The sequence below is a fragment of the Megascapheus bottae genome, chromosome 9, assembly GCF_031878675.1.
Source record: "Megascapheus bottae isolate mThoBot1 chromosome 9, mThoBot2.hap1, whole genome shotgun sequence".
Classification (NCBI taxonomy): domain Eukaryota; kingdom Metazoa; phylum Chordata; class Mammalia; order Rodentia; family Geomyidae; genus Megascapheus; species Megascapheus bottae.
The window spans coordinates 40,580,279-40,594,566 of NC_143517.1; the positions used below are offsets into that span (position 1 = coordinate 40,580,279).

The 14,288-nt window shown below is 41.4% G+C and overlaps 1 protein-coding gene across 1 annotated transcript in view; it reads right to left on the reverse strand.

Moving 5' to 3' along the window:
* Positions 1 to 3,478: 3,478 nt before the first annotated feature.
* Positions 3,479 to 14,288, reverse strand: part of Snx31 (sorting nexin 31) — a 41,737-nt gene continuing 30,927 nt past the window's right edge. The window contains 4 exon segments of the mRNA XM_090339148.1: positions 3,479 to 4,275; positions 5,811 to 5,867; positions 9,437 to 9,514; positions 12,092 to 12,205. Coding sequence (XP_090195274.1) covers positions 4,180 to 4,275; positions 5,811 to 5,867; positions 9,437 to 9,514; positions 12,092 to 12,205 — 345 coding nt within the window. The 3' untranslated portion in view covers positions 3,479 to 4,179.

Consider the following 14,288-nt stretch of genomic DNA (forward strand, 5'->3'; position numbering starts at 1 on the left):
CTATTGGCTATCTGAACTAGAATCTTACTTTGGAATGTCAGATATGTGAAAACTTTGATTCCAAAGCTCTTAAGAAACAATCTCCCTAAGAGTGCAAAGAGTAGCACTCCATAGCATTGAAAATGTCAGATAAAACAATAACTCTCCTAAGCACCCAAGAAATGTGGATATCCACATGTCTGGTCATAATTTTACTCTTCAAAGAAACTCTGAAAATCAATAGGCTTATGGCTTTTCTTAGAAACAGGCAAAGAAGGATAATACTAGATAACACAGGAAAAGACCCGAGGTCCAGGCTACTCTTGCCTTTCCTCTCTTTCTGATCCCAAGTTACCTACTTTTCTTTCTTTCTTTTTCTTTTTTTTTGTGGGTCATGGGGCTTGAGCTCAGACTGGGCATTGTCCCTGAGCTCTTCAGCTCAAGGCTACCACTCTACCCTTGAGCCAAGCTTATTTCCCATTTTTTTTCTAGAGGTTAATTGGAGATAGGAGTCTCAGGTTCTTTTGTGCCTGGGCTGGCTTATAACCTTGATCCTCAGATCTCAGCCTCCTGAATAGGTAGGATTATAGGTGTGAGTCACCACACCTGGCCCATGTTACCTTATTAACAACCCCCAAACCATCTTCCTCCCTAGAAATCATGCTAATTCAGAGTGTAAGTCTGGGCATAGAAAAAGCATAGGAAACATCCCCAAAGCTTGGGAATGTTTGCTCAGTCCAGATAATGAGCAGCTTAGAAAATTCCAGTCTTCTGTTATTGAAGGGTTCATTTTCACCTGGCTTCAGTCTCGTTCAGTCTCATTCTCTCTTCTCTCTTTCATTTCTACCTCTACAGAAGTGCTGTGTCAGGTCAGGGGAAAGCCTGAGGCTATTTTACTCTGGCTTTTCACAGCACTGTACAACCTTACTCTGACAACTATTTCCACAAACACAATGAGACTGAGTCATCTGTGGAATTCAACACTCCTGGCTAGCAAGAAAAAGAATCCTGACATTTTGTATGAAATAAAGGCAAATAGTGTAAAGCAGCCTCTTAACCTGTGTACTTAAGGCAACCAGAATGAAAAAAATAACTATAAATGATTTTTATTTAATAACCTGAAAACTGTATTTTACCTATCTTCCAGCCCACCAGAAGGGTTAAAAGTTGGAGTTCTTTCTGAGGCAGATCTGCTATGTAGTCCAGGCTGACCTGGAACTTGCCAGTCTTTTCTTGACTACTATAATAGATAAGCACTACCACACCTGACTTTTCTTAGTCATTTCTGACTAAAATATTTAGCATAGAATTTGCTGAAGTGGTCCACAGAATAATGTTTGCAAACTGTAAGTATCCACCACACTTTACATGGACCAAAATCCAGCCCTGGGAAGATGAAAACTAGGCGTACTTCCCTCCACAGGCACAGCTAGCTTAGACAAGGAGGCCAACTGCAGCTTAATGAGCTCTCCTTTTTTCCCTATGATTTTTGACTTTCAAACTCAATGTGTTTGCCTGTGGACAAAGCACTTGTGCTGGTTATTTGGGATATAAACAACCCTAGGAACAGATGAGTATCTAGTTTCTAGAAGGTATTTTGGTCAATACAGGTGTGTCCGGAGAAAATATGGCTGACTGGGAAGTATTTTTTCAGGTCCTGTGGTTCCCGAGATACTGATTTCAGTGTCCCCAGCAGATGGCAAACCCATGCATGCTCAAGTACCTTGTATAAAAGCATTCAGTAGTTGTATGTTAGTAACCTCCACAATCTTTTTAACACTTTAAATCATTTCGACATCCTTTTAACACCCAACACAATGTAAATGCTGTGCAGATAATTGTTACTTTTCTCATTGCTATTCCCTAAATTACAATGTCTACACATGCTCAGAGAAAATACAACCATGGTAAGTCTAACAACATTGGAGCTAAGCATGGTATATGTACCACACTTGCAAGGCCACCCCACCCTCCTTGAAGAGTTACTTGGGGTTAGTGACAGTGGCCCACCTTACAGAGGCTCCGAGCTGCTCCTGGCTTCCCCAGTGTTGAGGTGGCAAGGTGGTGGGAGGGTGTGAGGATGTCACATCCAAGATGACGGGCCCTCACTTGCCATCCCTCTGGGATGGATGGCCTTCTGGAAGTTGGAGTTCTGAGTTGTTAGCCAACAACCAAGTACAAATCCAATGTAATTCAAACTTCCAAACTCTTCCTAGATAAAAGTAGGCCTAGAAATCGCCAAAGGGGCCACTGCATTATATATATATATATATATATATATATATATATATATATATATATATATAATGTTCTTACTTAAAGTCTCTCCTTCTACTGCGTTTTCCTCATGGCTTCTAACTTTAACACACAGGTCCACTCTATACTTCTGATATGACAGCACATGGTCTGGGTTCCTCACTCTCTACAGCAAACTGAATCACAAGAAATAGACAAAACTTTTTTAACCTACAAAGGCAGCCACTGCATATGGTTTGTCCTATTATAATCCTCTTCTTAGCCCAATAAAAAATTGCCTTGAATTTCTAGTCTCTACAAGAGCCCCTCCTACTGTACAGGTGTTTTCTACTAAAAAGAGATAGACTCTGAATATTTTTAAGTTGGCAACACAGTAGATAAGCTTCCATTTTAATTCAAAGGTTGATTATGATCCATTAGCACCTTCACTGAGCCTACCTGAGACTGTCTGGAACTTTCTGTGGTCTGTCTGGACTTCCACTGCAAGACTGTCCAACCTCAGCCTATGACAGAAATAGAAAACCTGGTGGTACTGCAAATTAGGGCTAAAGGCATTGAATTCTAAATATTATAGGGTAGTTAATAAGATTCTACATTTCAAAAATGATCATAGAATTTTCATTAGTCAATTCTATTTTCAATAGAATGTATTTCATATTATGTCATTAGTTATACAATCCAGAATAGAATGTAACCACAATTTTGTCTAATGACACTGCACAGATTCTGTCTCTCTTCTTTACTGTGGCCTTAATTCTATACAGTTACATAAATTACTAGGAGTTAACTGAAACTGGAAAAAGAAAGATCTTGTGAGAAAATGAATATAATTTAAAATCTGAGCAATTTAAGAAAGCATTTGAGACTTTATTTCAAAGACAAAAATATTCAAAATAGTATGATGATTATTGAACAGAACTCAATATCGGTATTCTGGTGATACTGGTGTGTTTTTTGTTTTACCAGTCATGGGGCTTGAACTCAGGGCCTGGATAGTGCCCCTGAGCTAGCATTCAAGGCTAGCATTCTTCTACCATTTGGAGCCACAGCTCTACTATCAGATTTCTAGTGGTAAACTAGAGATAAGAGTTGCACAGGACTTTTCCGACCGGGGTTGTCTTTGAACCATGACCTTCCGATCTCAGCCCTCTGAGTAGCTAGGATTTCAGACATGAGCTTCCAGCACCCTGAGACACTGGTGTTTGATCTCTGAGCTTTATGCCTGAAAGCATGTGCTCAGGTCATCTTTTAGTTATTTTTTTCAGATAGGTTCTTAAATTTTTGCCTGGAGTAGTAATCTTCCAAACTACATTCTTCTGCATAGCTGGAATCACAGACATGTATCACCATGCCCAACTTGATCTTCCTAGCCTCAACTTCTCAAGAAGCTGGAATTACAAGCACATGCCACCAGAACTACCAGAACATGCCAAAGACTTTATGATGCTAAATAACCATCTATTTTAGGAAAAAATAAATAAATGAGTTTTAGTATTCATTGATTCCAATTTGCACCTATCAGTGATGAGCCATTAAAAACACAGTATGTCTTTAGTTCCCTTATCTTTTTAATCTTGAGATTTACATAGAGTGCTACAGTAGCGTTGTTAAATATAAACTAGTGTGGAGTGAAAAAGTCAAGAATTTCTTGATGGTAGAAACCCCAGCTCCAACACTCAAGCTTGTGTGCCATCATGAGATAGCAAGCCTTTTTTTTTTTTTTTTTTGCCAGTCCTGGGCTTGGGCTGAGGGCCTGAGCATTGTCCTTGGGTTTTCTCAAGGCTAACACTCTACCAATTGAGCCACAGCACCACTTATGGCTTTTTTTTATGTACGGGGTACTGAGGAATTGAACCTGGGTCTCTGTGCATGCTAGGCAAGCACTCTACCACTAGGCCAAACTTCCAGCCCCAACACAAGATTTTTTTAAGGTGAATCTTTTATTCAAAGATCTTCTTCTTTTACGGTCCCAAAAGTACAGTCGCCATCAGCTTTCTTAATCTTACTTTTTCTTGATGGAAAACTAGAATAGTCTTTCTGCTGGGAAGTAAACAGAGAGGTGAAATGTAAGTGAAGGGAAAAACATTGCATAATAACAACAAAAACTTCAAGAAAATTAAAACATGGTTAAAAAGATAACAGAGCTGGGCATGGCCCAGGCAGACCCAGGCCAATAATCCTAGCTACTCAGGAAGCTGAGGTGTGAGGATCACAGTTCCAAGCCAACCCAGTTAGAAAAGTACATGAGACTCATATTTCCAATTAACCACCAAAGAGCCAAAGTACAAGCTGTGGCTCAAATAGTAGAGTACTAGCTTCGACCATAAAACATTCAGGGACAGAATACAGGCCCCGAGTTAAAACCCTCAGTATTGGCATACACACACACAACACACACACACACACACACACACACACACACACACACACACACACACACACACACACACACACACACACCACCAAGGAAAAAATTTTTAACTATTTAAGCAATGGTTTAAAAAACGGCTTTGTCCTATAGAAATGTATTTAGGAATAGGTACCTACCTGTTAAGGGTTAAAAAAGTGGCCCCGCTGGCATGTGAAGGTTGCCATCTCCTGAATGGCCCTGGGCTCAGGGTTGTCATCCAGATAATACTATGCTTGTCTTGTTCCTCCCTGCCCCCTTGTGTGAGTCCTAGGGCCCACATTACATATAGCCTAAAACATGTAACATATACTAAAATTTATATACTAGAGAAGATATTTTTTAAAAGTCAGGTGCAAGCTAGGTAGGGTGGCTCGTGTCTGTAATCCTAGCTACTCAGGAGGCTGAAATCTGAGGATTGAGATTCAAAGCCAACCTGGGCACTAAAGAACATGAGACACTTATCTCCAATTAACCACTAGAAAACAGGAAATGGGGCTATGGCTCAAGGGTAGGGCGGTAGCCTTGAGCTGAAGAGCTCAGGGACAGTGCTCAGGCCCAGAGTCCAAGCCCCATGACACCCCCCCCCACACACACACAAAGCAGGTGCATGGGGTGCTGGGCTCAGTGGCTCACGACTGTAACCCTAACTATTCAGGATACAGTTCAGGAGGATACAGTTTGAGGCCAGTCCAATAGCTCAGAAGTTGGCACACACCTATATCCCTGCAAGTGTGGAAGGACAAGAATCAAGGCTCAAATGAAGCCAGGTAATAACTGAAACCTTATCTCAACAAGATCCAAAATGGTCTAGAGGCATGGCTCAAGCAACAGAGTGGCTGGCTAGAGCAAGCATGAAGCCTTGATGTCAAACCCCAGTACTGCTGCTCCTCCTTCCCCCCCAAAAAAGCATGAGGTGTAGAGGAAAATCACTAATGAATTTGTATCCCTCTTGGAAAAAATTTGCTATGAAAATGTCTTTTCCTACGCTGGGTTCTACAGGAAAAATACTGTACTTCTGTGAGGCCCCCTTTTAGTGTAGTCTGTCAGAGGTACTTCTGGGAAGCAAAATTCTAGCTTCCTTTGATAGTGGATTGGTTTCAGTTAAAGGGGGAAAAGACAAACATCAAAATTAGAATATAGAAAGCACGTAATTGTAGTCACAGACCTGGCTTTGTTGAACATGTTGTCTTTTACTTTTGTCTTGTTCAGGAACTTCAATCTGCTAAATAGATTAGTAACATGTCAGTTCACACAGCCCAGATATGCAAACACACAAATAATCTATTTAATGAATATATCTGCCCTGCTGTACAGACACACACACACACACACACACCCTCTTAATGATTCCCCCAGCTGTCAGCCAGCAGGCACACTTGGTGTCATGGAGGCACCTCACTACTTCCTGTGCCATGGTCTTGGTGTTAGAAACATTGTATCCCCCAAAAGGTAAAATAGAGCTTCATGTTTTACATCCCTGGCTGCCTATGGATTTTGCAATTTACCACAGCTTTTAAAAGACTTTACACAAAATGAAATGCACTTCTAAATCCTGAGATAATCCGAAAAGCTCCAATCCATATACTGACTCAAAGCCAAATGGGGCCTGTGTAATCAAAGGCTCCATTAATCAAATGAAGACTCAAATTGAAGTTCAAGACACTTGACTGTGCTTAAGATACCCATCAGGGGGCCTGACAGAAGGCAGATGGCACATTCCCTGAAGGAACTGAGGATAAGGTCGGGGTGGGGGGGGCGGTATTTTACAGAGGGAGGAGGAGGCAGTATTGAGAATTGAACTCAAGGCCTTATGAAAACTAGAAATGCTTCCACCCAGCTACAGCCCTTAGCTTTTTGACACAGAATTTCACAATATAGCCCAGCCTGACCTTGAACTCAAGAACTTCTTGTTTCAACTTCCCAAGTGCTGGAATTATAGGTATATACCATCATGTCTGGCCCTCTAAAGAGAATTTTGTTTAAAAGACCTAATTGACTAGGGTCTGATAGAGGGAAGGGTAGGATTAAAGCACATGAATGAAAAGATGTTGGGCCCCAGGGACTACATGAGGGAAGAATAGAGGAATTCTGTAGGATCTGTGTGTGTAGGGACAGGGTAGAGGGGCGTGTGTGGGGGTGAAGACAAATGTTACCCTCCACCCCCCGACTCCCAGGCTTTTAAGAATTTAACATGAGTTGTCCGCTGGTGGCCCATGCCTGTAATCCTAGTTCCTTAGGGGGCTAAAATCTAAGGATCACAGTTTGAAGCCAGACTGTCAGTTAAGTCCCCATGATGCTTATCTCCAATTAATTAGCAAAAAGCCAGAAATAAACCTGTGACTCAAGTGGTAGAATACTGGCCTTAAGCAAAAAAAGCTAAGGGACAGTGTTCAGACCCTGAGTTCAATCCCTAAAACCAGCATGCACTCATGTACACACACAAACAACAAAAAAGAATTTAACATGACATTTGTGTTGGTGGTGGTGATGGTGTTTTCACATCATTCTTTACTGAGTTTGTTCAGCTCAAATTTTAATGGTGGTTTCAAAAACAAGTCCTACCCATGCCCAGAGCTAACTGGGCCAATTAACTTCAAATGAGCAGTAAATTTCTTCTTCCTCTCACTCCATCTTCATAAGAAAAGCCAGTACTATTTAATCTGTTTCCAGGCATCATCAGCTTTATTTATGAGGCTGTTTGGTTACAGTTTCCTCACACTGTCTTCCTTGCCCCAGATTCTTCAAGGTTGTGAAAAGCTTAGAATCACAGACTACCTTGTGAAATACAGACCTCTGTGTCTTGGTCTATACAGAGCCTCTCTAAATGACACGTCAGTCCACACTTGGTGACTTTGCCAAGAAACTAATAGAATGCATTCATCTTACATTTATATATGGCTATCTGAAGCCACAGAGCGACTCTAGTCCATTGCCCAATGTGAGGAAGCCCAAAACTCAGCGATCCACCTGTCTCTCCACTTTCCTCAGGACTCTGTAGACAAAGTCCTAGCCTGAAATGCAAACTAGTCTTACAATATGTATGCTCTTACAAACCTAGTTTTTTCAAGAGAAAAAGATCTTAACTTTATGTTCTAAGAACAAAAATAAGAAATCATTTGTGGAAATAAAAGGTTTATTAGGATAAAGCAACCTAAGAGTGTTGATGGAAACATTTGGTTTTGTCATAGGTCACAGCCATAAAGGGTTGATTTCAGTTCCTGCTGTTTTTCTTGAGAACTTTAACTGGATTATTGCCTCCTCTATTTTGTTGAGTGAACTCTTTAGCTATTCACTGTACAAGCATTTCCTGCATTGAATAGCTTACATTTGATTCATTCACAGTTGAGGGCTCTTCTCCCTTTTAAGGAGGCTACTTCAACTAATTACTTTTCTCTTTCTCCTTTTTTATATACATGATCACCATCAAAGCCTAAATGGGGTCCATCCTGCTTAAGAGGTTGTATTTTATTACTTGTGTAGAAAGAGTCTCCTTCACTGAGTATTCTGCAGTCCATTTTCAATTGTTCAATCAAAAGAGGAGTGAATTTATTTTCTCTGTAAAGATACTTTTGATTTCAGAAGGAAGAGAGGTTAAGTATAGAACACAATTACTTTCTTAGGAAAAAAAAGATGTAAAAGTCAAATAAAGCTGAATGTTAACCCATCCTTTTATGAAGCTCTACATTTAACTGTATATTTTTTTTGTCTTTTCATTTTTGGCACTGGGGATCGAACCCAGGACATTGCACTTGCTAGGCAAGCGCTTTGCTACTGAGCTACATCCCAGCCCGAAGCACTACATTTAAATGAAAAGGTTACAGAACATTTCCAAATATCTTCTGCTATAGATTTAAAAATTGGTATAATAATCTGTAAAAGAATTAAGCTTACAAATGTCACTCAAAGTTATGTCACTGTTATATGTGTGACATGTGTAGGCTCTGAGGAGAAGCAGGCATGAGAATGGGTGAAAGTCTCAGTAAGTTCTGATTTAGGGTTCGACCACCAGTCCTTTCAGTGTGCCATTTACAGCCTTGATAAATAAATGTATAGTAGAAGAATAGAATTGCACATTGAGAAAACAAGTAATAGCTTAACAGTTTCTTTTACTTTATGGTTTCCTTTTGGAACACCACAAAGATCAAGAGGCTATGAATTCTTTCTAGAATCAACACTGGAGCTGATTTGAAATCATCCCCACTATATTAAAGATCCCCTCAAGATTTGGATCAGGTACACTTTCTAACCAATCAGAAGCCTCCGTTTAGGGGATGAGAAAGAGTGATAGTATTCAACCTATAATCTGAGCTGCTCAGAAGGATGAGATTTGAAGATCGAGGTTCTGAGCTAGCTGAGGCAGACAAGTTCAAAAGAGTCTTACCTTTAGTCAGCAAAAAGCTGAACCTGAAGCTATGGCTCAAGTGGTGGAGCACTAGCCTTGAGTGAAAAAGTCATGTGAGAGCGCAAAACACTGAATTCAAGCCCCAGTATCAGAAAAAGCAAAAGTAAAGAGCATTGTAGAATTCTACAGGCAGGAGACAGTTATAGAGTTCTCAGTAGTCCAAAGGTAAGTACTCCTTGGGAAAACTTCCATTCTAAAGACAGAAGTCCCTCTTCCCCCCACCCCCGCCCCCAGCCATACACACATACCATTCTGATCACTAGGCACAAGAGGAGTCCTCCCTGAGGACCAGACCCGCTGGCCGGGGACTTCAGGGGCAGCTTGGTGTGTTGGTATTGGCTGAAAATAGGAATTTGGAAAGGCAAATGAATGCAAATGAGGACACTTACCATTTCTGGATTTTCAGCAGCCAGCTTTACCATCTTCTCTGAGATCATCTTTTTCAAGCAGCTACTTAGCAGAAAAGCCTAAGAAATCCAGAAATAATGCTCTCTGTTCAAGCAATCGCCATTCCTAGCTTCCCTCTTATACCACCAAGTAGAACTAGCACTCTGCTTAAAATCTAATAACATCCTTTCAAGGGTTCACATTTCTTCTTTAACTTCCAGAAATTAGCATACAATGTAATTAGTAGCTAAACATAAATTCTCTCAATTACATGAATATGTTTACAATAAAATCTAAAGACAGATGAAAAATGCCTTGAATCTCACTAATCTTCTTTCTCATAAAACTTCAGAGAATGGCCGGGCACCAGTGGCTCTCACCTGTAATCCTAGCTACTCAGGAAGCTGACCTCTGAGGATTGTAGTTCAAAGCCAGCCTGGGCAGGAAAGTACATGAGACTCTTATCTCCAATCAACCACCAAAAAACCAGAAGTGGAGATGTGACTCCAGTGGTAGAGCATTATCTTTTAACAAAATAATAAAAGCTCAAGGACAAGCAACCTGTTTTGCTTTAAAGAATGTATTGTGAGCCAGGAACATAGCCTAGTGGTAGAGTGCTTGTCAAGCATGCAGGAAGCCCTCAGTTTGATTCCTTGGTTCTACATACATAGAAAAGGCCAGAAGTGGTATGTGGCTCAAGTGGTAAAGAGATGGCCTAGAAAAAACCCAAGGATAGTGCCCAGGTCCTGAGTTTAATCGCCTCGACTGGCGAAAAAGAAAAAAGAATATATCATTACCTTATCATTTTTACTGAAATTTTAAAAAAAAACTTGTATTTGTTCTCTTCCCTCTTTTACCAATATCTTAATCCCTCACATGCCAGCATCAAAGGCAGCTCAGTTGGTCTTGTTAGTGCCCAGAGCTCACAAGCCCTTACATCTTGTTACACAGAAGTGGGGAGCTCGCTGTCTCAGGATCTGTACCCCATGTGCAAAATTTAAGATTCCCTAGGATTTTTCCATTTCCTTCTTTCCCAGCAATTCTTTTTCATTCTGTTTGATGTCTCTCCCTTCTTTTGGAAGTACTGTGGTCTGAACACGGGACACAAACTCGGCTAAGCAGATGCTCCAGCACTTGATCCATGCCTCCAGTCCCCGTTTCCTCATTTAAACCCACTAAGATTCGATACAACTGAAACTCAAAGGCCCTTAGTATAAGCTTGAGTTGGGGGATGATCACTCTTCTGAAAAGGATGCTGGGGACAAGGGAGATACCCTTGTATCTCCCTAGGGAGTAGTAGCCCCATAGATGGAAGAATTAGAATGCCAGTAGACACAATGAAACACCTTACCATTTTCAGGGGTGTACAGTGTCACAGGCATAAAATAAATATTTAAGGGGAAAGGATGGCAGTCAGATAAAGCTGTGTCACTAGTAAGAGCAATACAGCTGACATGTAAGATCTTGGCATTGCTAAGAAGTAGCCCTGTCAGTTGGCAAGGCTGTGCAAGCTACACGTACACACAAACCAGAGCAGGAAGCAGCAAGGCTGCAGAGCCCTGTGCTGATGTACCATCTTCCCATGCCATGTAAGAAAACACGGAGGCTAACACTGCTATTAACCAGGTTGGGATTGTTAAATATAAAGAATTGAGCTTTTGTTTAAAGAGCTGAGAAAAGATTTGGTCCCTCTGGCTCTCTTTTGCTTTGCAAAACACACAAGTCACATTTCTACCTTTTATAAAATCAGCCCTTGGGTACATATCAAAAGAACTCACACTCCAAAGGAAGAGAAGGTCTTATTAGAAAGCCTTTAAAAGAACATTTATTGCCCTTCTCGGTAGTGTTTAGATTCATTTGCTACTGTTTAAAATAAAAGACCTAATAAACCTGGACCATATTCTGCATTTGGATGAGATGAGCGGGAGAAAGCGATTGGTTTCACCGCTAAAGTCTCTCCCCTTATCTTCCCAAGTTACTTCTGATGTGGGGTTTGAACTCAGTACCTCATACATGCCAGGGAGATGCTCTGACAATTGAGCCATACTTCCAGCCCTTTTTGCTTTATTTTTTAAAAAGTATTTTATGCCTTTTGCCTGGACCAACATTGCACTTTGATCCTCCTATCTCTGCTTACTGAGTAGCTGAGATTATAGATATCTACTACCACAACTGGCTAGTTCTTTGAGATAAGATCTCACTGGTCTTTCTTTTATTTTCTCTTTCTTCTTTCCTTCTTCTTCTTTTTCTCTTTCTTCCTTCCTTTCCTTCTTTTCTTCCTTTCCTTGCTCTTTCCCTCCCTCCTTCCTTCCTTTTTCTTTCTTTCTCTCTTTCTTCTCTCTCTCCTCTCTTCCTACCCTCCTTCCTTCTTTTCTTGTTTCTCCTCTATTTCTCCCCTTTTCTTCCTTATCTTTAAGTAGTTATCTAAGGGGGGTTAATTCATCATGTCAGTTTCTAGTGCAATGTAACTCGATTAGTATCACTTCTTTCATCATTCTCCCCATCTCTCCACACCCCATTCAGACCTCACTAATTTTGGGCCTAAATGGCTTTGAACTATGCTCTCCCTATTTCTGCCTCTTGTGTAGCTGGATTTACAGGCACAAACCACTGCTTCTGAAACACACAGAGTCTCATGCTCTGCTCTGAGAACTTACCTGCTTGGTGTAAATAACAAACCACTGCCAGTGACTATCCTCACTGTATTGAAATCTGAGCTCTAAGTTCTGGTTGAGAGTTCTCTGGGGTTCATCCATATCCAGCAGAGTGCCCTACAGAGGAAAAGGTATCATTGGAAATTGAAATGCCTGTTAGTATGCTGGGCATAATGTCAAAATGAGCAAGACTCTCTGTTCCAAGGAGGTATGCTGCGAAGCCATGAAGGTAAATCACTGCATGTGATGGAGTGTTCTCAGAGGAGCAGGCCCGGGTGTAAGGGAGGAATTAGAATGGGCAGTGGGAAGCCCAAGTGAGAAGCAGAAAGGAAGACTTCCCAGAGGAGAGACAACTGCACAGAAGTAGAAGCTGTCCACAACTGCTACAGTGGTTCTGCTTGTAGAGGGAAAGGAGCAAGATGACTCCTAACTGGAAAAGCAGCAAGTACAAATACACTGAGGCATGTGGAGGCCTGCCAGAAACACGGTAAAGGATGGAGTATGGCCCCAGCACTCACCACAAACCATGAGGGGCTGAAAGAGAAGGTATAGACAGGCAGGGTGGGACCAGTCCTAAAGAGAGCTAAGAATCACCTGTGGCATTTGCTCTATAGGATATCTCCAGATCTCACTGCTAGTAATGGATCTCACATTCCCCTGGGAAGCCATCTCTCTTCCTCAGTAGATTACCATGCAGGACTTGCAGGGAATAGAAGTCAGAGGGTGGGGCATGTGACCCAAGCTTAGGCCAACTAGACGAATACACTCTGTGCTTCATATCTGACACCAGAGTTGAGAGATCCAGCGCAAGGCCTCCCAGTCCTGTACTCTTGAAACCTTCAGCTGCTGGTTCCTGACTTGCTTACTTGGATATCAGATATTCCTTGTCCTTCCCATCAGTTCTTTTGTCACTAATCGTATGTATTCTTTTCCATTGTTTGCCACCAAAGGGTCCCATCTCTTATAGGGGTCATAAGCTAAGTTCAAGATTCCAGATCATATCCTGAAGTCCATGGACATTGACAAAGAGAATGTTTTAAAAACTAGATAATAAACAGAGTTATATCCTAGAAATCTTAGTCTAAGAGCATGGGCATAAAAATAAACTAGGGGGTAGGAAGAGGGGAAGTGGGACAAAAGCATGAAGCATGCAATGTCCAATAAGAAACATACTCTACTATCTTAGTATGTAACTGTAACCCCTCTATATATCACCCTTACAATAAAATTAAAGATAAATAAATAAACTGGGCAATAGCTAAGAGAAGATCAACAATTATCAGAGAGAAGGAAAACAGATGGGGTATAAGCTACCGTGACCCCACTTAGCCCATGAGGATGAGCGTTTCGGGAAGTGACACCAAGGAGAAAGAACCGAAACAGGCTCAGGCACCCTGTGAAACTGAGGAAAAAGAAACAAACATCTGAAGAGATAGAGACTAGAATTTGTGGGAAGACAACAGAGAGCTCTGCTCCAATCTTGGGCTAAGCAGGGGGAGCTGGGGAGGTGGGGGCCGCACGTGGAAGGAGGAGCACAGCCGTGCTGAACTCCCAGAGGCAATGGAGGGAACCTGGCCTTCAGGTTGTACCCTAAACAAAAGTTCACTCAAAACTGGTTATAGCTTTTAGGGATAAAATAAAACAGTAGAAAAATGTTCTGCTCTAGGGTTTTACAAACTGTTCTTGGACATCACATCTAATGTACAAAGTACAAAAGAAAGAAACTGATAAATTAGGCTTCATTAAAATTAAAATCTATCACCCTGCAAAAGTAAGCCCCTGTGGAAAACTAGAGAAACAGAAAGGGAAGGAGGGAGGGAAGGAGGGAGAAAGGAAGAGAGGGAGAGAGGGAGGGAAGGAGGGAGGATGAAGGGGATTAGGAGAGAGAAGAAGCGAAGAGAGAGAAAGAAGGGGGTGGGGAAGAGAGAAAATATTTGTAAACCCACTGGCCAACAGAAGACATGCATCTGGAATACATATGGAATTCTCAAAATTAAATGGTTAAAAACTCAAGTTGCTCAAGTTTAATAACCCCCCTCCCCCCTCTCTCTCTCCTTCTCCCTCTCTCTCTCTTTCTCTCTTTCCTTCTCTCACTCCATCCCTCTCTCTCTTCCTTCTTTTCTTCCTGTTTTCTTTTTCTCTCTTTCCTTTCTTCCTTTTCTCTTTCCTCCTTTTCTTTTCTGTGCCAGTAGCAGGGCTT